This window comes from Dreissena polymorpha, chromosome 4 (genome assembly GCF_020536995.1).
Source record: "Dreissena polymorpha isolate Duluth1 chromosome 4, UMN_Dpol_1.0, whole genome shotgun sequence".
In the NCBI taxonomy this organism is placed as follows: Eukaryota; Metazoa; Mollusca; class Bivalvia; order Myida; family Dreissenidae; genus Dreissena; species Dreissena polymorpha.
In genome coordinates, this window is record NC_068358.1 from 129,323,224 (window position 1) to 129,349,530 (window position 26,307).

Consider the following 26,307-nt stretch of genomic DNA (forward strand, 5'->3'; position numbering starts at 1 on the left):
TGTACCTTTTTACCCTAGATTTTTCTCTTACATTTTTGTGCAGACTGATAATCAACTTTAATGTGCATTTTTGCTCATGTATGCATAGTTCAGTTAGTCTGCCTCTTCATGTATTGCTGATGACTATTTTCTTGAATGGCTTCTAATACTGCTTGCCATTTTTGTTTATGTTTGTCATGTCTTTCATTTTCTTCAGTGATTGTGGCTACCCTTCAGTTATGATTGGAATGACATAGCAAAAGAAACTGTAATGATGAACAGTGTTGACAAGCTAGATGCTATAGAAAAGCTCATTGGATATTCAGGGTTGGAGCGTGCCAAAGCAAAGGACTATTTAGAGCGTGAGTCCATTTATTTATTGATAATTCTGATCTTTTATAAATTATTATTTCTGTAAGTTTGTAATGTCTTTGAAGATTTCAATATAACTTTGCTTGAATAATTCCCATTACTAAATGATAACTTGTGTAAAATGTTTATGGCTCCTCTGTGAAAAGTCAAAGTCATATATCAGTTGACCAAGATCAATAACTTCAATGTCAGTTCTGTGACTTATAATTCCTAGAATGAATCTAATATGTCACATGTCTTGTTGTAAAGTGTCTGTTTCTCCTGCAAGTTTTCAAGGCATTAAAATTTATCTTTAAACTAGAAATGGCGGCAAAGGCCGACAGGTATCCCCACGCCGCATGTTTGACCCAGGGGCGCCCCAGGGTTGGTAATGGGGCCATGCATAGTTGAGATTAACCGTATTGTCATAAGAGAGGTTCAGTATCAATTAGAAGTGAATCGGTGTAGAAATGAAGAAATTATAGTAAAAGGCAATTTTGGGTGAGCGTGGCCTATGTGGGCGGGGCGCCCCAGGGTTGGTAATGGGCCATGCATAGTTGAGATTGACTGTATTGTCATAAGAGAGGTTCAGTATCAATTTAAAGTGAATCGGTGTAGAAAAGAAGAAATTATAGTAAAAGGCAATTTTGGGTGGGCGTGCCCTATTTGGGCGGGGCGCCCCAGGGTTGGTAATGGGGTCATGCATAGTTGTGATTAACCGTATTGTCATAAGAGAGGTTCAGTATCAATTTGAAGTGAATCGGTGTAGAAATCAAGAAATTATAGTAAAAGGCAATTTTGGGTGGGCGTGGCCTATGTGGGCGGGCGCCCCAGGGTTGGTAATGGGGCAATGCATAGCTGAGATTGACCGTATTGTCATAAGAGAGGTTCAGTATCAATTTGAAGTGAGTCCGTGTAGAAATGAAGAAATTATAGTAAAAGGCAAATTTTGGGTGGGCGTGGCCTATGTGGGCGGGGCGCCCCAGGGTTGGTAATGGGGCCATGCATAGTTGAGATTGACCGTATTGTCATAAGAGAGATTCAGTATCAATTTGAAGACAATTTGTGTAGAAATGAAGAAATTATAGTAAAATAACCTATAAAAAAATGAGTAAAAATCTTTGACCCAGCCCCACCCCATTCCCCATAACTTTTGACTCAGGGGTCAGATCAAAATTCCAAATAGTGCAGGGTCGCTCATATGCTTATAGCTACGATGTGTGTTAGTTTCAAGGTTTTAGTGCTAATAGTGTAGGAGGAGATAGTGGCCAGGACGGACAGACGGACGGACAGCGGAGACAACCACAATATCCCCACGCTTTTCAAAAAGCGTGGGGATAACAATTGTAGATTTCGTTAAGATAAATATAGTGTACAAGGAATAAAACTCTTGTTGTTTTTTGTCATGTCTGGAAGATAATATTTGTTTTAAACATTAAAGAGATTGATTCATTTGATTTTTTTCTTTTGTGGAGTATTACTCTATTAGTATTGTTGGGAATCTAACAAACAATCTTGCAATGATAAGAAACTTTTAGAGTACAAAAATCATAACTCTTTCTCCACTACATAAGATTGTTTTTTGCTAGTTTTCTGTTTTAAAGTAAATATATACAACTTTCCGCTTACCTGTACTTTAAAGGTCAAGATAAACCTATATAATGGGGTCAAAACGATACTTTATGGGCCTTCCACACTTACAGGGACAGCACTGTCTTGTCTATATATTTGATTTCATCAGCTTTCAGGATAGAAAGCCTTTACAGAGTTTTAACATCAGAGTTTTGTAGCATAATTGTTAGTTTTTTTTGTAAAATATATTATAAAACAACAAAGATATTTAAAATGATCATGTTGATGAACAAAATAATGCTTACTAATGCACTTAACAGCGATTGAGTGCACTTGAAACAGATTGGCCTACCGGTAATTACGGGTTATTTGAGACCTGATTGATTCGATTACACAAGGTACAATATTAACAGATACATAATTATGTGCACCAGCTGGCATGGCTTGACAGTTATGATAATTGCTAACTATTAATGAACTGATTGCAGTTTTTTAAGGATATAGAACATTTGTTCTTCTTAATAGACTTTAATGGACTTGTATCATAAAGCTTTCCTGTGGATGAATAGTTAAGTGAGTTGGTTTCTACCTTGAGACAGGCTTTGAAAAGTTTTAATCATATGTGGAGCCAGTTAGCTGTAGTGAATGAATGGATTCCATTAGCTTTCATTGGCATTTTCTATGGATTTGAGATGCATATATTTGCGTATTAACTTTATTTCCTGTGATGCATGTTTCTGTTTCTGACTTACATTTGAGAGTTATAGAAGGTAATATTTCTTGTCATAATGGATTTTCTCATTATAAATGTGGAAATCATAAAATACCTTATATAATTATAATCTATAGATCTGCTTGAAAATATTAAATGTTTGCCCTATTATGTGTCTTGTTGAGTTGAATCTTTACTTGTTGCAAACAAATTATTTCAAAATAATAAATAGTAGAAAATTAAGAAACGTTATTGTGAAGTTAGATTTCAATTGAGTGTGTTTGTGCCTGATCAAGTGGAACAGTGATGATGTGAATTCTAAATTACATGTATGGCTTTAAGAAAATTTAAACTGTTGATGATGGCCTATCTGAGACAGTGACGAACAAGGCCCAAGAGTCATGCTCTCAAGTAATAAACATTTACGTGTCTTCGATGAAATCAGTGTCAGTCCCAAATGAGTACTGTAACTGAAAATTCCACCAAAATAGGCATATGAAAACACATTTAAATGGATTTATGCAATTCAGCACCAAGCTATTATAAAGGTCTAAAATTCTGATTTTGATGATTTTATGACATGAATTTTCCCAATTTCATGGTTGTTTATGCGTATTATTTTCAATAGTACAGGCATTTTACCCAATAAGTCCTAAAAATTGCTTTAATCTGTTAACAAGCAATACCGTCGGTCATGTTTGCACTGGCTTAATCTGCTCCTGTAAGTTACCTGTCACAAACTGCCATCTCATTAGAGCTGCTTTTGTCACAAAAGTAATATCGTTCCCAGTAATTCAATATGCTCACACACAAGTTTTTTTCAGGTCCAGAGTTTACAATTTATTTACCGAAAAGTTGTAGAACTAACATTTTTGCCACATGTTTTTTGCAAATAATAATATTGTACTGTCACATTTTGAAAACATTTATTTGGCACCTAGGCAGCAGGGGCCCTGATATTTACTCTAATGGTTACTTCTAATAAGGGCATTGACAAGTATCTGAAACAAGGAACTTGATTTGCGCAGTGAGAAATACCAGATGATTCTGAACAAGCTTTTGTCAATGAGACTGGTAGGGGTCGCTTGTTTACAAAGCAAGATACTGAGCTCAATTGAGTTAAAGATTTTTTGCGAGGCTGTTTTCGGAGAAAACTCAAGGTATTGTCATAGCCTGCTCATCGTCCTCCCTCAGCCGTCTTGCGTCGTGCTAAAACCTTTACAATGGCTCTAAAATCAAAGTGCTTCCACCTACAACTTTGAAACTTCATATGTAGATGCACCTTGATGAGTTCTACACGCCACACCCATTTTGGATCACTAGGTCAAAGGTCAAGGTCACTGTGACCTCTACAAAAAAAAAAAAATTCAGACAAGTTTTCGCAGCTGAGCGTGGCACCCTTTATGCGGTGCTCTTGTCTTTTTCCTCACTTTGAGCATTGTGTTCATGGAGAATGAAGTGAATAGTTGCACCAAATTTATATAAGTCTATGTGTGGTCTTCTGAAAATGGAAGAACTATTTTGGACAAGCATATTGCACATTTGTGAAACAATACCCGTGTCTTGTAATGTTCTTAGTTAATTATATTTTAAAGACAATCGAAACAAGCATTTTGATCAAACAATTTTGTGAAAACTTACATGTGTAAATACATCTAGTTACATGATTATCCCCACATTTTTTGAAAAGAGTGGGGATATTGCGGTTATCTCCACTGTCTGTCCGTCCGTCCTGGTCACTATCTCCTCCTACACTATAAGCACTAGAACCTTGAAACTTACACACATGGTAGCTATGAGCATATTTGGAATTTTGATACTTTTAATTTTAACAGATTAACAATTCATCTTTCTGATGACATAGGAATCAGTAAAATATGTGAAACACTTAAGAAAATGTGTTACTAAATAAGGTTTCAGTATTAACTTATTCAAATTCTGAACCAGCCAGACTGTAATTTCATGATTTTTTTTAAAAACCTGGCTAAAGGTTAAAGGTGCGGTTTATAGTCTGCTTCGATTACGTATGCATCTTCAGCTGACTTCGACATTAACCCCCTGATCACTGGGATTTAAGTCATCCGTTTACATATGGCGCCGAAGGCATCCACGGCACATTGACTTATTTCCCTCACAGGTACCCATTTATACACCTGGGTGGAAAGGAGCAAGTGTGGGATTAATTTTTTGCTCAGAAAAATCCAGTACCCCGAGGGAGATTCGAACCAGGGACCTTCCGATCCTTAGACCAGCATCCTACCACTAGACCACTGTCCCCACCTAAACAAAATATTTTGACCCCTTGACCCAAGTGATTTTTAGGGCTGTTTTCCAGGAAACCGAGGTATTGTCATAGCAAGCTTGTCGTGTCGTCTGCCGTCCGCCAGTGTCGTGCTAAAACCTTGACATTTTGCTCTAAAATCAAAGTGCTTCCACCTACACTTTTGAAACTTCACAAAACAGTATATTATGTAAAGTACGAATAAGACATTAATTCTAGAATGGACTGTTTCAGCACCGTATGGGCAAGCCCCCTTTGCTCATACACCGCATGGGCAAACCTCCTTTGCTCATGCACCGCATGTGTATGAGCAAAGGGGGTTTTCCCATGCGGTGCATGAGCAAAGGGGGTTTGTCCATGCGGTGCATGAGCAAAGGGGGTTTGCCCATGCGGTGTATGAGCAAATGGGGTTTGACCATGCGGTGCATGAGCAAAGGTCCATCTAATTTTAATTGATAACTCTATAATTTATGACTTTAATCTTTGTTTTTATGACCACTGACATTTGCATGGTCAAAACCAAGCAAATGAAGCTGAAACAGTCCATTCTAGAATTAATGTTGTATTCCAACTTTACATAATAGACTGTTATATGTAGATGCACCTTGATGAGTTACACGCCACACATATTTTTGGGTCACTAGTTCAAAGGTCAAGGTCACTGTGACCTCTAAAAAAAATTAATCTGACAAGCTTTCATTTATTCAAAACTGCACCCGCAGCTGAGCGTTGGCATCCGTTATGGGATGCTCTTGTTTTACCTGTGAGTCCTGCCTCCTGGACTCACAAAAACCTCTGGGGATGCAAAGTTTGGAATTTTTCGAGTCCAGAAAACGAATTGACATTTCTTAAAAAATACTATTGTGTAATATTTGGACTCATTCTTTCAATTTGGGGACCCAAAGATTTGCAAGTTAAGGAGTTCCAGCACTCAGATGAGTAAATTTGTAAAAATATCACTGCTTGGCCCTATGGGCCCTGCTTGTATCTGGAGTATAACTATTACCAGAAGGGAAGTAATTGCTGCAAGGAGTTGGCTGATTGTCAATATATTTTGCATGGGTATGGAAGTAAACTCCTATTATTAATAGTGTCATATGGATGAGTTGTCTCCCTTTGTAAATGAAGATGTGGGCGGAAAGCTAGTTTGATTGCAGGTTACATATATCATAGTGACAGCTGACCAACTGTTACCTATCTACAGGGAACTGCTGGATGAAAAGGCTTGTGACGTCATGCCTCTACTTATGAAAACTCTATCATTCTACAGCATTACTAAGCATTGACTCATTTTTAAGGTTGTAATTAGGTTGTAATGAATGGCCTGTTTTTGGCAATTTCTGATGTGAAGTTTTTATAAAATTGTTCTGTGAACAAAAGTGTTCATGAGTATAGTGCTATCGGATCTGTAGATTTCATAAAATTCAGATTTATTATAGTGAATTATTTCATGCCTCACTGAAAATCTAAATAAATACTTTAAAAATGAAATACAAACAAAAGTGTTAACTAAGGTTAACTGAAGGCTCTGATATGACTGAAATATTGTTGAAAACAGTAAAAATGAACGATAACAAATATATTTTAAAGTATAAGTAGCCATGTTAAAATACAAATTGTAAGGTAATTAAGGAAAAAATTATCTGACTCATATCCACTTGGTCCAGTATAACACGCTGTGCACAAATAAAGTTTGATCAGATATGTTGGTGACGTGTAATGGATGCAAATGACATTCATAATGAACGTCTTCGTTGGGGCTAATGCAAAACATTCAAATGTATTAGCATAAACATTTATACAAAAGTATTCCCCAGTTACCAGTTCACTGTTTCACTGACATCCACCTATAAACAGCACAACAACACAAACAAATACATAAAAATGATTCATGACTTTGAACATTGCACATGATCTTATTCAATATGTTTATGTCAAATCCTTATATTTATCTGTACTTCTACTGCTAGTCATGTTCTATTTTTAGAACCAACTCATGGTTTAAGTCCAATATATATTAATAATGAAATCTACTTGGACCATTTAAAGTGTCTACAACTTAATCATCAATTTTCACAGAGTGGCCAGGTTTAAAGAGCTATTTATTTCCAAAAGTGAATGTGTAATTAAGAGTTACTCATTTCAAATAATGCAAAATTGAAAAATTAGTAGATGGCCTAGTACATGCATAATGAAATGTAAGATTGTTAATAGTTGGGATTGCTGAACAATTTGCAGCTCTCAAAATCCTTAAAATGAGTGTTTTCTGTGCCAGGAAAACGACATTATAGTTAATGCAGATAGGGATGTTTGAATGAAATTGTAAAACTTAATATAATCAAGTAAGTGTTACCTAATTTTTATGCAGATAGAATTTGGTTTAGAATATTATATTAATGTACTACTGAAACAATATTTGAACATAGACAGGTTTTTTTTCTCCACTTTTTGGGAAGATAGCCCATGGCTTTGGAATTGGGAATTTTATCGGCATTTTCATGAAATTGGGAAAATAAATTCATTAGCCTTTTTTCCACATGAAAAGACCTGAAAAGTCCACTGATTAGGGAAATACTAAATTTGATATAACTCTTTATAATCATTCAAATTAAAAGAACAAAATCATATAAAACTTTGTTAGATGTAATTGAATTTAAATTGAGATAAAATACGCATTAGACTTTTTTTTTTGGAAATTGGGAATTTTTTGCCACATTTTGGGAAATAAGTATACTTTTTGGGATTGGGAACATAGCCGAATTTCGGCTATAAAATCGGGCCAAAAAAACCCTGATAGAGACTTCAATGTTGTTTATTTATTGTGTTAATAAATATGTTTTTATTTCATGTACTATTTATTAAGAGATTTGTAATGTTGACATTTGGGTTGGCATTTGTAAAAAAAACTTTTTACGATTTTGGTATTTATTGATAATTAACAAGTTTGTATAATGATAAAATTTCATGTTTCTAATGCAGTCAATCTTGTGGATGCGACCACTTGTATTAAGCGACCTTTGTCTTATGAGACCATTTTGAAATCCCACGGAGCTTTTTCGCTATATAATGATATTGTATTAAGCGACTTTTGTCTTACGCGACCAGGGACCGCTGATTTTTTAGTATTTTGATGTCCGAATCTTGAATTAAGCAACCACTAGGAGGTAAAAGTGGTTAATCTATTGATCTTTCAGGGACAATTCCGTGTTAATTGTTTATGTAAGCCGATAAGATGTACTGTTACACCTCTGCTTTGTTTTCACACCAACCATTATGTTATGCTTTGTCTCGTTGACCGGTTCTGACCGGTATTGTTGTAGACAGCATATCAATTTATTGAATTGAATAATAGAGGAACGTATTACGCACAGTCTACAGCTTAAATAGTTTACTATGTGGAACGTTAAGAGACAGCCCCGATTTTTCTCGAGTATAATAGATAACAGGTGCAGAAACAATGCACTGTATGCGACAAACATTTCCTGAGAAGTGGGTAAAATAAACTATTAATCGGCAACATCTGTCAAAATCCGTACATTACCAATTTGTAATTATGCTAATTAGAAGATATTTGTTAGCCAATCACATTGTTATTTACTTAATAAATTTTCCAATCAGGTCTGTTTGTTTGTTTTCAATTGACGTGTTTTAATTTTTTCAGCTCATTATGTATCATAATCGAGTCAGATTTCCTTAAGCGTACATGCAGAAATTAAAATGTCAAAACGAAAAGTGTTAACGTTGAACGAGAAAATTCGGGTTTTGGACGTGAAATCGCAGATGAGTTAATTGGAGTCGGTAAAACTCAAATTCAGAACATTCTTAAGCGTAAAGCCGAGGTGCTTGAAGACGTGGAAAATAATGTGTCAGGTGAAAAAAACGCGAAAAATATTTCCTTGTCTATGTTGTTTTTGCAAATAAATATGTACACACAATTTATTTATAATAAATGATTTTTATAATAAGTGAAAAAATAAAACACATTATAAGTAAAATATTGTTTATGTATTGTGTTTATATTCATTTTATTAACCAGGTTTTCCAAAGGAAAAAACTGGTTATTAGATTGGCGAATGCGGGCGGGCTGGCTGGCTGGCGGGCTGGCTGGCGGGCTGGCGGAACAAGCTTGTCCGGGCCATAACTATGTCGTTCATTGTCAGATTTTAAAATCATTTGGCACATTTGTTCACCATCATTGGACGGTGTGTCGCGCGAAATAATTACGTCGATATCTCCAAGGTCAAGGTCACACTTTGAGTTCAAAGGTCAAAAATGGCCATAAATGAGCTTGTCCTGGCCATAACTATGTCATTCATTGTGAGATTTTAAAATCATTTGGCACATTTGTTCACCATCATGGTACGGTGTGTCGCACGAAAGAATCACGTCAATATCTCCAATGTCAAGGTCGCCACGACTAATAATAGATTTTTTTTTTTTTAAACAAACTTACAAAGGGGGTTAATTTTGTTTGTTCATTTCAAAAGTTCAGTTTGAGTTTTCTCCCTTTATCAGATTTTTTTTTCACAATGAAAACCTGGTTTTGTGACAATTTTGTCCCTTGTTATAAAAGTTAAAATCATTGTTGACAAAAGAGATTATCCTTCATATAGATTAAAATTGAGGGTAAGCATTCTTCCAGAATGGCCTTTTTTTATTTAAAGACCATTTTATTAAGAGACCACTTTTAATACTCCCTTAAGTGGTCTCTTAATACAAGATTGACTGTATTTTAAATCATACATACAAAACAAAAATAAAATTAACCTTTGTTTAAATTTAGTTTGTTTAATTATAATAATAACAGTCCTTATTAACAAGTAATGGCAAGCTGTTTGTTGTCTTAGGGCTCGCTTACTAACAAAAGTCCTGAACTTGTTTAATAAAATATAATATGATATGACAACTCATGCAAGATCCTATATTTATGCCCACCTTCGAAGAAGAAGGGGTATATTGTTTTGCACATGACGGTCCGTCCACCAAATGGTTTCCTGATGATAACTCTAGAACGCTTAGGCCTAGGATCATGAAACTTCATAGGTACATTGATCATGACTGGCAGATGACCCCTATTGATTTTCAGGTCACTAAGTCAAAGGTCAAGGTCACAGTGACTCAAAACAGTAAAATGGTTACCGGATGATAACTCAAGAACGCTTAGGCCTAGGATCATGAAACTTCATAGGTGCATTGATCATTACTGGCAGATGATCCCTATTGATTTTCAGGTCACTAGGTCAAAGGTCAAGGTCAAAGTGACTCGAAACAGTAAAATGGTTTCTGGTTGATAACTCAAGAATGCTTACGCCTAGGATCATGAAACTTCATATGTACATTGATCATGACGGGCAGATGACCCCTATTGATTTTCAGTTCACTAGGTCAAAGGTCAAGGTCACAGTGACATGAAACAGTAAATTGGTTTCGAGATGATAACTCAAGAATGCTTAAGCCTAGGATCATGAAACTTCATAGGTACATTGATCATGACTGGCAGATGACCCCTATTGATTTTCAGGTCAAAGGTCAAGGTCACAGTGACTCAAAACAGTAAAAAAGTTTCTGGATGATAACTCATGAAAGCTTAGGCCTAGGATAATGAAACTTCATAGGTACATTGATCATGACTGGCAGATGACCTCTATTGATTTTCAGGTCATGAGGTCAAAGGTCACAGTGACTTGAAACAGTAAAATGGTTTCCGGATGATATTTCAAGAACGATAAGGCCAAGGATCATGAAACTTCATAGGTACATTGATCATTACTGGCAGATGACCCCTATTGACTTTCAGGTCACTAGGTCAAAGGTCACGGTGACTTGACACAGTTAAATGGTTTCCGGATGATACCTCAAGAAAGCTTACGCCTAGGATCATGAAACTTCATAGGTACATTGATCATGACTTGCAGATGACCCCTATTGATTTTCAGGTCACTACATGTATGTCAAAGGTCAAGGTCACAGTGACCTGGAGCAGTAAAATGGTTTATAACAATGGCTGCCACTACAACTGACAACCCATATGGGGGGCATGCGTGTTTTACAAACAGCCCTCGTTATGTTTCCATTTGTTAACTTAAAGGGGCCTTTTCACAGATTTTGGCATGTTTTGAAGTTTGTCATTAAATGCTTTCTATTGATAAATGTAAACTTTTGCTCTAAAAAGCTCTAGTAAAAAATCAAGAATAAAAAAAAAATTAAAAGAAAAAAAAGTAACTTTCAACAGGGCTCAAACCATTAACCCCTGGAATCCTGGCGTAAAAAGTCTCCGACTTAGACCTCTCGAACATTCTTCCGCATACAATGTCAGATGTATTTTATACTATATATAAGCAATCATGGTAGTTTCACAAAATATAGCGGCAACAACAGAACTCTCCAAATTATTCAATCCTTTCACGTTGCAACGCTTTATCATTTTCAGGTTTTTAAATTGTCAAAACATGCATATAATGGCTATATTAGAGCATGGTAAATGTTTAGTATTACTGTTTCTCACAAATATCATAACTTAAAATCGAAAATTTGCGAATCTGAAACAACTATAATAAATTTTGTCAATGCACCAAAACGTGAAAAGGCCCCTTTAATTTTCACAGTGAAAGAAGCTTTTTATGCCCCTGGATCGAATGATCGGGGGTATAGTGTTTTTGGCCTCACAGTCTGTCTTTCATTGTATATGTGTGTCTGTCCAAAACTTTAACCTTGGTCATAACTTTTGCAATATTGAAGATAGCAACTTGATTTTTGGCATGCATGAGTATCTCATGGAGCTGCACATTTTGAGTGGTAAGGTCAAGGTCATCCTTCAAGGTCAAAGGTCAAATATATGGCTTCAAAGCGCAGTAGGGGGCATTGTGTTTCACAAACACAGCTCTTGTGTATTATTACTATTGAAACAATTTGTTTAATGAATATTCATGTGATTTGATATAATACATGCTGTATTGAAAATATGTATGCCATAGGAATAATATGAACAGAGACATTGATGGCTTTAGCATGTCGTTTTGACAATAGAGCACCCTGTCCTTTTGATATCCGACCTGAAGAAACTTATATAATAGCTTGAAAGTAAGAAATTTAGAAAGCCGGCGTATGTGATTAATTCTGAGCATTTCAGCAAGTCTGAAAAAAGTTGCCAGTCCAAAGCTTATGAGCCTGTGCTTATTTTTAGTGTACTGCATATTCACCTGTGCTAAGTTTGAGTGAAGTCATATATGCAAATGCGTATTGTGAGTGTAAGGCTTTAATTAGTGCTCATGTTGATGGCAGCTTGTCTGGAGAGCCACTGACAGATGTATTTCTGAATGATCAAGTACACTGCAACTCTGTTACATCGCGATCCGTTATATCGCGCTGTCCATTATTTCGCGAGTCGGCCATGGCTCCCAAAAAATCCGGCAAGAATGATCACAAAAACACATTTAAAAAAAATAAAAAATTCGTTGACAAGTTATAATCTGACAATATGCAAGCTGCGATAACAACTGGTTTTGGCTAGTAATTGATCACCAGTTATTTCGCGGCTTATACTTGACACGCAGTAAAGCGTGAAAACAGTCCGTAAGTGACAGTGTTGTTTTAACACAGATTGAGTTGTTTGAAGCACTTGAGTTATTAGTGTCTCATTCTCAATAATAATGTCAGTTTGTTGTTTTTGCTATTATATTTTAGCTGAGACAATTAGCAGTTTGAAGCCACATCAATAATCAATACTTAATTGTCGTTTTGTTAATTCTCAGCTTATTATAACTATTGTTTGACTATGCGTATATAAAGTCGTTTCATTTTGTTTATATTATACAGTTGATATCGCTCATCATTACCTGATAATCCCGTATATTCCAGTTTTAAAGCAAACTCCGGTAAATATTTACTATAAAAGTGCTCAGTACACACACACATTCGCAATTATTCTTAATATCAAATACATTTTGGCAATTGTTACTATTTAAAGATGTGATGAAATAACGTCCAATTGGGGCGTTTTTTTCCCACTGAACACGCGTAAATCGCCTGACGTGATGTTCATGTTTTTATACAACACAAAATACACCCTCACTTTCCATGCGACGTTCTACATGTCTGCATAATTTTCCCGCACTTTTTATGGAGACAAAGGATATTTTAGCACTGTTTATTTGACGCTTGAATTTGTTATTGTCGCATTAGCATTAAAATTCGGAAGCGTGTTTCGGATTCCAAATTTAGTAAAGCTCATTTGAGAATCAAACGAAACATTAACATTGTGCGTAATTAATGCAACGATAATTTGTTGAAGCGCATTACTTGCCATATCGCTTATTAAAACGTGAAAATAATAACTAGGAAAGTAGCGTAAATCTAGGTTTCTACACTACACAAATGTAGGTGTATATCTTTTATACACTACACAAATGTAGGTGTATATTACGCTGATCGTACCTGAAAATAAAAATTAATAATGGCATTACAATTTCCACGGTAATCAAAACTTAAATTACGATATTACTTTTATACAAATAAATATTTTGTTGTTGTTGTACAAAAGTACATGTATAATTGGTTTGCAATTATTACGATACAAAGATAAAGCAGCACCGTACATAAAATGAAAACACCGATGAAATTTGACACATTAACTGCACATCAACTGCTTAACAACTAAGTCAGACATGTCTGGATTTATATCGCGCTCCGGATATATCGCGATCTTTGGACCCCGTCAATCGCGATATAATGGAACTGTAGTGTATTGCAGATAATGGTTGTGTATCAACAGTGTAAGACTCCTTGATTTAATATTTATGACAAGGCATGGACTTCTCATGTTTTTTCCATGAATACTGCATGATGGTTTGAAGAAATCCATTTTATGGAATTAAACCTACATAGGATGTTCATTTGTGTACATTTCTGGGAAACAGTGTTTTATAATAACCATTTTACTTAATTACCAGTAAGCAATACTCTTTCAAAGAAAAATGAACTGTTGTTTGCTAAATAATAAATTCCTTCTCAAATTTAATGTAGTTATTGTCCAATAAAATATATTACATGATAGTATTTGGGCTCCGATACCAACAGCTGAACCTTAAATTGAAAAATAAAAACACTTGATGATTCTTGGTAATTATTCAGTGCATTGTTTAATTGCACATATTTTTGTGGATCAAGTGGTATAAACAGATAGTTTTTCTGCCAAGACAGGCGAATGACTCACAGGTTGTTGTGTTAGGTTTTGCTATGTGATACAAATAACAAGATGTAAATCTACTGTTGTTGTCTGTCTAGGCCTCATTGTGTGAAGGCATGAACACTGTTCACTGTGAAACAGGATCAATTTGTGGCATTCATTACAGCTGGAATACAAAGCTTATTCTACAGGTAAATTAATACTGCTCTAATAAAATGAGGACTTTTTCTGTGCCTTTGTATTTTATCGATGCTGTGTGCCTCTTTATTTTGTGTACATAAATTAATATTCATGATTCTGGTAATTTAAAAGCGCTTCAATATGATCAATGTTGTAAAAAGATAATGTTTGTTTTATGCTCCCAAAGTGTATGCCGCTAGATGTTTTGCTGAATTATGTGCCCATAAACTTCAGCAAACTTTTTATACTTCAATAATTGTACATGTAAATGATTCTTTAAATCAATGTGAAGAAGCGAACACAATTATTTGACATTAATTTAACTAATAGTAAATACTGAAGTTTTGCATATGCTAAAAATAAAACTTAAGGGGGGTTGGGAAGAGGGAATTTGTCATCTTAAATGACTGTTGTAGTTGCTTGCACTTTTGCTAAACATTTCTTTATCTAAATTCTTTTAGATAAGGTTTATGATTTCTTTAGATCTTCCTTTTTAGACCAGGGGATGTTTTTGGCATACTGCTTGTTTGATCATTTGATAATTTCTGCACTCCAATGCATAATTATTTAATTTGGCAAGTATAGTGGATGGGGAAGGGATTTTCTAAGATGTTTTACCAATGCCACTTAAGCTGTTGTAAAATTTCAATCTGAATGATTAACTGCATTGGCCTTCAGCCTGAATCCTACAGACTAAGTTAGATTTTGAATTCTTGAAGTGAAAGAATTCTGCACAGATGTTTCTAGTAGTCTTAGGTTTTAGTAATTTTTTTAAGAAAGATTAAGTTTGTGTATAATAAATAGGATTTGTGTGTACTGTATGTGGTGAATGAAATGTGCTCCTATATTACATTCCATAGAAACATGTTGTCAAAACATTTATCCATTTGATATGCCAGTAGTGACATGAACTATTGCAATGATAGTTGTGCTTCCATATATAAAATAATGTCTTTAACTTTGAATGTAACTATGTGGTGATTCACTATATTAACTGTATTATCAGTTAATATTTTTATTCAATTAATGGTATTCACAAGCCAACAAACTAAAACTGGTTTTCTCAAAGAAAATTGTGGTTCAGTGTGAGTCCTGGCCATGGGGTTTCACCAGTATGCTACATGTGATTTCCCTAGTGTTATCTGAATGAATTCCTTCCTTGTAATATATGGCAAACACATAAGCGTGTATTTTCTGCTGTGTAGATTGAATCAATAATAACTACAAAATAAGGTGCATTGTCAAAACTAAAAAGTGATAAGGAAATATTAGATTTGTGTAAACCTTTTAATTCATAATGCTGTCTTGTAAACATTTGTTTCACTGATCTAATTATTTGTACCAATATCTATTATTTCAATAAGAATTTTTTCCATGGAGGTATAGTATTTTAAGTATTTTTATCAGTATGCTTTTATTCTTGTTAAATAGTCTGTTGATATTTTGTGTTTGTTTGAGTAAAACTGCTGATTATTGTATTATTTTATTATGCCCCCCTTCGAAGAAGAGGGGGTATATTGCTTTGCTCATGTCGGTCTGTCGGTCGGTCTGTCGGTCCGTCCGTCCACCAGGTGGTTGTCAGACGATAACTCAAGAACGCTTGGGCCTAGGATCATGAAACTTCATAGGTACATTGATCATGACTTGCGGATGACCCCTATTGATTTTGAGGTCACTAGGTCAAAGGTCAAGGTCACGGTGACCAGAAATAGTAAAATGGTTTTTGAATGATAACTCAAGAACGCATACGCCTAGGATCATGAAACTTCATGGGTAGATTGATCATGACTTGCAGATGACCCCTATTGATTTTGAGGTCACTAGGTCAAAGGTCAAGGTCACGGTGACCCGAAATAGTAAAATGGTTTCCGGATGATAACTCAAGAACGCATACGCCTAGGATCATGAAACTTCATAGGTAGATTGATCATGACTCGCAGATGACCCCTATTGATTTTGAGGTCACAAGGTCAAAGGTCAAGGTCACGGTGACCCGAAATAGTAAAATGGTTTTCGGATGATAACTCAAGAACGCATACGCCTAGGATCATGAAACTTCATAGGTAGATTGATCATGACTTGCAGATGATCCCTATTGATTTTGAGGTCACAAGGTCAAAGGTCAAGGTCACGGTGATCGGAAATAGTTAAATGATTTTCGGATGATAACTCAAGAACGGTTTTGCCTAGGATCATGGCACTTCATAGGTACATTGATCGTGACTCGCAGATGACCCCTATTGATTTTCAGGTCACTAGGTCAAAGGTCAAGGTCACAGTGACAAAAATCGTATTCACACAATGGCTGCCACTACAACGGACAGCCCATATGGGGGGCATGCATGTTTTACAAACAGCCCTTGTTACATTATTTTTTATATACTTGTTTGCATAGATAAAAATCTGGACATAATGATAATAATGAAAATTTTGTCCAGAAAATTAAACAATTTGTTTATGCTGATCCTTTAAACATGTCTAAGGGAAAATTATGCCTTTGTAATGTGAGGGGAAACTTGACTATAATTATAACACAATCTTTTTTAAAGAGTTATACCGTTGTAATAAAAACACAACCATCTGTGGTCTGCCTAAGAACATTGGTTAGATAAAAACAATTTAGACCGAATTTCACTTTTAATGTCAGTTTATTTTTCTGTCATTCCCGTCATTATTAAGAATCTTAAGGCATAATATTGTTTTGATTCCAAGCGTCTAGACAGTCCAGCAATAGCACTGCTGCAAGTCAGGTCTGCACTCTATAGAAATGCAATGTCTGTTATATGTTGTTTTGAAATTATACATTGTGTTTAATTAATTCAAATCTGCAGCATAAAAATGACTTTAATAATTGTTTATATGGTTATGTGAACATTTTTCATTTAATGACATTCAGTTTAAATTGTCAGAAATAAAACTGAAACCTATAATAAAAAAATAAATCCAAACGCAATTGACACTTTAATTTTTTTAGCTCACCTGATTGCTCAGGTGAGCTTTTGTGACTGATCTTTGTCCATTTTCCGTCCGTCCGTCGTCCACATTTGGTTTGTAAACACTCTAGAGGCCACATTTCATGTCCGATCTTTATGAAACTTGGTCAGAAGATTTGTCCCAATGATATCTCGATCAAGATCGAAACTGGGTCATGCTGGGTCCAAAACTAGGTCACTAGGTTAAAAAAAAGAAAAACCTTGTAAACACTGTAGAAGTCACATTTCATGCCCAATCTTCTTGTAACTTTGTCAAAATGTTTGCCTTAATGATATGTTGGTTGAGTTCTTAAGTGGTTCCGGTCCTTTGAAAAACATGGCCGCCAGTGGGCGGGGCAGTTTTCCTTATTTGGCTATAGAGAAACCTTGTAAACACTCTAGAAGTCACAATTTTTGCCCAATCATCATGAAAGTTGTTCAAAACATTGGTTTTATTGATATCTCGGACGAGTTCGAAAATGGTCCAGGTCGGTGAAAAAACATGGCCGCCAGTGGGCGGGGCATTTTTCTCTATATGTATATAGTGAAAACATATGAATACGCTAGAAGTCACATTTTTGGCCCAATTTTCATGAAATTTGGTCAGAACATTTGTTTCTTTGATATGAGAGTTGAGTTTGAAAATGGTTCCAGTGAGTTGAATTACATGGCTGCCGGGGGGGGGGGGGGGGGGGGGGGGGGGGGGCAGTTTTCCTTATTTGGCTATAGAGAAACCTTGTAAACACTCTAGAAGTCACAATTTTTGCCCAATCATCATGAAAATTGGTCAAAACATTGGTATTATTGATATCTAGGACGAGTTCAAAAATGGTCCAGATCGGTGAAAAAACATGGCCGCCAGTGGCGGGGCATTTTTCTCTGTATGTATATAGTGAAAACATGTGTACACTCTAGAAGTCACATTTTTGGCCCAATTTTCATGAAATTTGGTCAGAACATTTGTTTCCTTGATATGAGAGTTGAGTTCGAAAATGGTTCCGGTTAGTTGACAAACATGGCTGCCAGGGGGGGGGGAGTTTTCCTTATTTGGCTATATAGAAACCTTTTAACACTCTAGAAGTCACAATTTTTACCCAATCATCATGAAAGTTAGTCAAAACATTGGTTTTATTGATATCTCAGACGAGTTCAAAAATGGTCCAGATTGGTGAAAAAACATGGCCGCCAGTGGGTGGGGCATTTTTCTCTATATGTAGATAATGAAAACATGTGAACGCTCTACTAGCAGTCACATTTTTGGCCAAATTTTCATAAAATTTGGTCAGAACATTTGTTTCCTTGATATGAGAGTTGAGTTTGAAAATGGTTCGGGTCAGTTGTCAATAACATCGCTGTCGGGGGGGGGGGCAGTTTTCCTTATTTGGCTATATAGAAACCTTGTTAACACTCTAGAAGTCACAATTTTTGCCCAATCATCATGAAAGTTGGTCAAAACATTGGTTTTCTTGATATCTCGGACGAGTTCGAAAATGGTCCAGATCGGTGAAAAAACATGGCCGCCAGTGGGCGGGGCATTTTTCTCTATATGTATCTAGTGAAAACATGTGTACACTCTAGAAGTCACGTTTTTGGCCCAATTTTCATGAAATTTGGTCAGAACATTTGTTTCCTTGATATGAGAGTTGAGTTCGAAAATGGTTCCGGTCAGTTGAATAACATGACTGCTGGGACGGGGCAGTTTTCTTATATTTATATAGTAAAAAAAGCTGGTGAACACTCTAAAAATCACATTTTTGCCCAATCATGAAACTTGGTACAAAGATTGGTTTTATATATATCACATAATTATCGCCCTTAGATTGTCCCAATTTTCATTATATTATACAAAATCCTTGTAAACACTCTAGAGGTCTGACAATTTTGTTTCAGATTTTATTAATCTTGGTCATAATATTTATTTTTGTAAGCAAAGTTTGATGTTTGGTAAGGGGGGGTCAACTCAAAATATAGGTCACCAGGTCAAATCTTACAAAAACAAAAACACTCCATATGCCAGAGTTTTGGTTCAATTATGATGAAACTTGACCAGGATGTTTGTCTGGACAATATCTAGGTCAAATTTGACTTTTGGTAAAGATTGAATATAGCGACTCCTCTCAGGTGGGCGAACTAGGGCCATCTTGGCCCTCTTGTTTAATTTAGAAAAGACATAAGCATAAGATGCTGGTCTTGTACTTTGGCCTCACTGTCCAATGAGGAAATAGTTGAATTGATGCTTTTTCAAGTATAGCCTTGTTTTTGAGCTAGTTGAGCATTTTGGATTACATGTTCTGATATAATTTGAATTACAAGCAACATAAATACTTGTTTCAGGCTGCCACTGGAATGTACAAAACGCCTACACAATGTACAAAAAGACCAAGATGGCTTCCAGTGGGTTTATACCCCCGACACCTATGAGCAGCAACACATACTCCACCGCTGGCATCACTCAGCGCTACCCGGTCCCCGGGACCACCCCTGTCACCATGGTGACCCATGGCCCGCCTGTTGGGTTTGCTCGCCCCACGAGTTATCGCATGATGCCGCAGGGGGAGGGGCTGGGTACTGTAGTGACTGGGATGGGGCCCGCAGTGGGTGACACCCACCCAGCGTTCTTGCAGCAGCAGTATGTGCCTAAGTTCCCTGTGGAGAAGGCAAGTGAGAGGATCATACCCATACAGGTGAGATATCACCAGGGCCCATGACTTTGAACATTCATGTCTTAGACTTCTTTTCTTAACCTTTTACCAATCAGAAACCCATTTTGACCATTTTGAAGTCCCTTAGAAAATGATATCAACTAAAAGACCTCTCTAACTCGATTCAAATATAAAAGGCTTCATCTCCAACATTAAGATAATGATGTGCAGCAAACATCATAAACATGAAGAGTCTGCGAGTAACTCGCAGGTTGTTCAGGTTTTATGCTGATTGCGCATATTCATTGTTACTTTGCATTTGAGCGGAAAACAGTTATATTTTGAATGTTTAAACTGTTTTATCACATAAAGAATTGTTAAGCAGTTATAACTATTTTGCACTCATCTCATGAAATTTAAATTTATTTTAACAAATGGAAGTTAACACAGGTTACAAGCATTCTAATTGATGAGTTTGATATTAAGACTTAGAGCAATAATAATTGTTGGACCTTACATACGAGTGCGAAAGTTGTGTATCTCACACATAGACTTGATTTTAAGAATTGACCAATAAATATCTTAATATTTATGCCCCCCTTGGAAGAAGAGGGGGTATATTGTTTTGCACATGTCGGTCCGTCGGTCTGTCTGTCAGTCCGTCCGTCCACCAGATGGTTTCCAGATGATAACTCAAGAAAGCTTAGGCATAGGATCATGAAACTTCATAGGTACATTGATCATGACTGGCAGATGACCCCTATTGATTTTCAGGTCACTAGGTCAAAGGTCAAGGTCACAGTGACTTGAAATAGTAAAATGGTTTCCGGATGATAACTCAAGAATGCTTAGGCCTAGGATCATGAAACTTCATAGGTACATTGATCATGACTGGCAGATGACGTCTATTGATTTTCAGGTCACTAGGTCAAAGGTCAAGGTCACAGTGACTCGAAACAGTAAAATAGTTTCCGGATGATTACTCAAGAACGCTTATGCCTAGGATCATGAAACTTCATAGGAACATTGATCATGACTGGCAGATGACCCCTATTGATTTTCAGGTCACTAGGTCAAAGGTCAAGGTCACAGTGACTCGAAACAGTAAAATGGTTTCCGGATGATAACTCAATAATGCTTATGCCTAGGATCATAAAACTTCATATGTACATTGATCATGACTGGCAGATGACCCCTATTTATTTTCAGGTCACTTGGTCAAAGGTCAAGGTCACAGTGAATCGAAATAGTAAAATGGTTTCCAGATTATAACTTAAGAATGCTTAGGCCTAGGATCATGAAACTTCATAGGTACATTGATCATAACTGGCAGATGACCCCTATTGATTTTCAGGTCACTAGGTCAAAGGTCAAGGTCACAGTGACTTGAAATAGTAAAATGGTTTCCGGATGATAACTCAAGAATGCTTAGGCCTAGGATCATGAAACTTCATAGGTACATTGATCATGACTGGCAGATGACGTCTATTGATTTTCAGGTCACTAGGTCAAAGGTCAAGGTCACAGTGACTCGAAACAGTAAAATGGTTTCCGGATGATTACTCAAGAACGCTTACGCCTAGGATCATGAAACTTCATAGGAACATTGATCATGACTGGCAGATGACCCCTATTGATTTTCAGGTCACTAGGTCAAAGGTCAAGGTCACAGTGACTCGAAACAGTAAAATGGTTTCCGGATGATAACTCAATAATGCTTAAGCCTAGGATCATGAAACTTCATAGGTACATTGATCATGACTGGCAGATGACCCCTATTGATTTTCAGGTCACTAGGTCAAAGGTCAAGGTCACATTGACTCGAAACAGTAAAATGGTTTCCGGATGATAACTCAAGAATGCTTGCGCCTAGGATTATGAAACTTCATAGGTACATAGATCATGACTGGCAGATGACCCCTATTAATGTTCAGGTCAGTAGGTCAAAGGTCAAGGTCACAGTGACAAAAAACATATTCACACAATGGCTGCCACTACAACTGACAGCCCATATGGGGGGCATGCATGTTTTACAAACAGCCCTTGTTGATCTCTCATTTGTACCTTTATTGGTTATTTGTTTAAAACTAATATTGAACTTCTGATAGTTGTTATCAATTTAGGGGCCAGGTCCCAGTTTTTCTGTAAGCAATTTAACAAAAAAGCATGTTGTCAATATTTACAGATAACTGGTCGTGATTTAAATAGCAAGATTTATTTTTAGGAATGTTCACTTTGTTATAATCAATAGCGCTTGGTCGAAGAGTTTGAATTTCCTTGATATTCCAACAATATATTACCTCAGTAGTGCAGATATGATCCGTTGTCTGCCATTGTCCATGTAGTTATGTTATTACGCAAGACATAGGTACTAGTGAAGTTTATATGAAAAAACCTATTCGCTTTCTAATTTTAGACTATTTGTTCATATAAACTTTTCAAAGCCCATTTAAATATGGATGTTATGTTTTAGCTGTTTTGATTGATAACATTCAATCAATCAAATGTTTACCAAAGATCTAAACTTGAGACCATTAGTCTGAACTGAAATTTCATAATTTATGAGGCAATGTTAACATAACTGGCAACTAATTATCACTACTGTGTCCCTTGATCAAAGGTCGAGGTCACAGTTGCTGTTGAGATAATGCGCATTATAAATACAGTCAGTGATTTTTTTTGCTTTTTTGTCTTACAGCCTGTGCCTTTTGGATTGGGAAAATTAGCGCGATAAACCATGAAATTGGGAAAAATAGCGCGATAAACCATGAAATTGGGAAACATTATAAATATGATTATAAGAACAGAATTAAAATTATTTAAGTATGTTTGACAGCATTTTTATATTATAAAGTACTAATTTAATGTGTTCTTACAATGAAAACAGTGTTTAGTTAATATCCTTCCACATTCATATTGAACTTGCAATAATCTATATAGATTCTTAAATATATCATTTAATCATAACCTCTTTAACAGTAAGAATTTAATTCAGTATTCTTTTAAATTAAATATGATATGGTGAAAACATTAACACATATTTATAAAAAAAACGCTTTAGTGGTCTTGCTATGTTAATGATGTATTATATGGAGTTAAAATAATTTATTTCATTTCTTTACCTTTCAACATCTTGCACTTCAATGCTATTTCAGTAAACTGTAAAGCGTTACAAACATAATAAAGCAGAATATGCATATGAATCTGATTTTACACAGATCCACTAACATATAAATCATATCATGTTTGTCTCTTTCCATTTTCGAACGATACTCATCTTAAATGCATTAACTTTGTGAGTAACGGTAGACTAACTCCAATTTCCCAACACTGATTTCCGTGATGCACATTCACTGTGAAGATTTGTAATAAATATTTGTTGTTTTTATCTCAAACGTTATATTTTGCGTTAATTGACACACGCATTAAATTATTCCGTAATAACCATATGATATCCGTTGTTTATTTGAATGTTATTTATCATTTTCGACGCGCATTGCAAATTTCTCGTCTGCCTGCCGCCATCTTGGGCGTGTGTAAAAAAAGGCGTTTACAATCGGGATACATCGACTATCGTCGGTATCCTCCGCAATATAGAGAGAGATGTGGATAGCAACGTAAAATCGTATTCGGCTAAATTCGCGAAAAATACGTAAGTCAGTTGTTGTTCGGCGACGACTCAGCAACTCGATCGGCATTCGTTCGAAATTATTGCTAAATTACATTGTAATCTTATTGGCTTTATTGGGAAAATTTTGTCTTTTTTTGGGAAATTTTAATCAAATTTTTGGGAAAAAACGTCATTTTTTGCAATTGGGAAGCAGCCGAATATCGGCTGTAATTTCTGGCAAAAAAATTCACTGACAGTTTTCATATTATAATAGTAACAAGAAATATCTTTAAAAAAGATATACGGCGTAAATAGTTTAATGAATGAGATCAAGTATAGCGAATGTCTTTTTCTGTGCAGTTCTTAGCTGCATCACACGCAGTACGGGATGTTACGGGGAGTTTTCGCGGCTTATTTTACATTATAACATATTGCTGGTCATAAACCTATAGATACAAAACAGAAAACCAAAAGAAGAATGGAAGTGAAATTTAAACATATGAGTCAACCGGCCACACGAGAAGTATCCGTATTTATAGGCGTGTTCTTCGAACAAACCTGTTTTAGTGGTTTGTCGGGCATTGCTATTTGATTCGATTATTAACAGTATCAATTATCATCGTGCTAATGCTTAAAGTGATATTATGGGCATTTTGCACTGTTGAATTGAGCTGAAAAGAATTAACAGGTCAAAATAGTTAGTTAAAATGTGGTTACTGATTAATTATCTGCAACTCACCTTGCTACCAGTTGTTTATAAAAATATATTTTATATTCGATATTCTTACGTGACCGACCCAGTCCTGTAAGCTGAAATGATCCGTAAAACAATTTCGTGTCTTTGTGTCGTTTGAACAAATCTGCACTAAAACTAAATTTAGGTTCAACTCGTAAACGCATGATCAGTTGTCAAACGAAAGTACGGTTGATATTCAAATGCATTATTTTTCTCTTTCTGGTATATTGTTTTAGTATGATGATGCTGCATTAATTAATATAAGTGTATATGAAGTAGAAACATCAAAAATAATCAACGGTTGCGATAGACACCTATAAACTGTTACATGCTCATAATATCACTTTAGTACATTAGGCAATATGGACGAATAATTATTGTTAAATTTATCAACAATAATATTTATCATTGTATTGTTGAAAACACATTAAGAATCTATTATTTACATACCATAATTATATTGCTGAATATCTTCATTTAACATATTTCTGGTCTAAAGAAAATTCCAGGTCACCTAGTTCACGGATAGCGTCTTTATTATATAACGATTATTTTACTGGCCGCCAACTCCGGTGATGACCTGTATATAAACTCTGAATGTCCGCGAATTGACCCGATATACCTCGCGGGTTGAAATGCAATGCTTTAAAGTGAGGCCTCGCTTCCATTGCTCTTTATACTTTTACATGTTAACATGTTGACAGGAATAAGGAAGTAAGTACTAAATATGAAAACATAGCCTTTTAAGTATAAACGCTCTTGCGCTGGTAATACTCTGAAAATAAAAGGTGTACGCACAAACTGTATTGATGTCGAGAATTGAGTGTAAAACTGTTCTATCTATTAAGCCTTTTCATTCGAGATAAAATTGTTTCATACAGTAAAACAGTGTTACAAAGACGCGGATATGTTTCCAATGTTCTGGTGGTATACTCAAATCAGCCAATGGAATAAATGAAGTGTATTCATTCGTACCTAGCCGCGGGAAATTTTATTGGAATTTTATTGGACACTTACAAAGGTCAGGCTAAGGTGAAAAGCTGGCTTATGCAGCTTACGCCGAAAAAAGTAATGTATTTTGACATTTAGTGTGGGTGACATGTACTGTGTCTGTGTCCAAGCATGTGTTGTGTGGGGGTCCATGTTGAGACATTATCTTGTGATATTACTTATTATCATTAACCCATTTAAGCCTAGCGGACTCTCCCATCCTTCTAAATTGGATCAATTTATTTCCAAAATTAGGGATGTCTAGTATATTTATTTCTATATTTATAATATTTCTTACAGAAATTCCTTTAAGCAAACAGCGCAGACCCTGATGAGACGCCGCATCATGCGGCGTCTCATCTGGGTCTACACTGTTTGCAAAGGCCTTTTTAGCTCGACTATTATATATGAAATATATATAGTGGAGCTATCCTACTCACCCCGGCGTTAGCGTGCAAATGTTAAGTTTTCGTACTACCCCAATTATTTTCATTGTCCCTTGACATATTGCTTTCATATTTTGCATACTTGTTTACCAACATGACCCCAACCTATAAACAAGTGCAGACAACTCTTTCAAGCATTTTGTTATAATTATGGCCTCTTTTCCACTTAGAATATGCATCAAATGTTAAAGTTTTAGTACTACCCCATTTATTTTCATTGTCCCTTGACATATGGCTTTCATATTTTGCATACTTGTTTACCAACATCACCCCAACCTATAAACAAGAGCAGACAACTCTATCAAGCATTTTGTCATAATTATTGCCCCTTTTATACTTAGAAAATGCATATTATTGATAAATCAATGTTAAAGTTTGCGTACTACCTCAAATATTTTCTATATCCTTTGACATATTGCTTTTATACGTTGCATACTTGTTAACAAACATGACCCCAACCTGTAAACAAGAGCAGACCACTGTATCAAGCATTTTGACATAATTATGGCCCCTTCTTTATTTATGATCACATTTTCTTATTACTTTGACAAAACAACACTTACCTGAATACCACAATGGATTCCACCCAAACAATACCCCACGCCCCTATCCAGAATCCCTTCATCCCCCCAGCCCCCCCCCCCCCTCCCCC

The 26,307-nt window shown here is 35.8% G+C and overlaps 1 protein-coding gene across 7 annotated transcripts in view; it reads left to right on the forward strand.

Moving 5' to 3' along the window:
• The window catches only part of LOC127876445 (OTU domain-containing protein 7B-like), a 72,958-nt gene that overhangs the window by 22,813 nt on the left and 23,838 nt on the right, over positions 1–26,307 (forward strand). For 4 of the 7 annotated variants that reach the window (XR_008047868.1, XR_008047867.1, XR_008047869.1 and 1 more), the window contains exons 2-3: positions 197–341; positions 19,566–19,915. Coding sequence is in view for 4 of the 7 variants with exons in the window: in XM_052421736.1 (XP_052277696.1) it covers positions 251–341; positions 19,566–19,915 (441 nt within the window). In the remaining 3 variants the exon portion in view is untranslated. Of the gene's footprint in view, positions 1–196; positions 342–7,145; positions 7,238–14,149; positions 14,271–15,488; positions 15,640–19,565; positions 19,916–26,307 lie in introns of those variants that run through there. The other 3 variants (XM_052421738.1, XM_052421737.1, XM_052421739.1) reach the window with 3 other exon arrangements.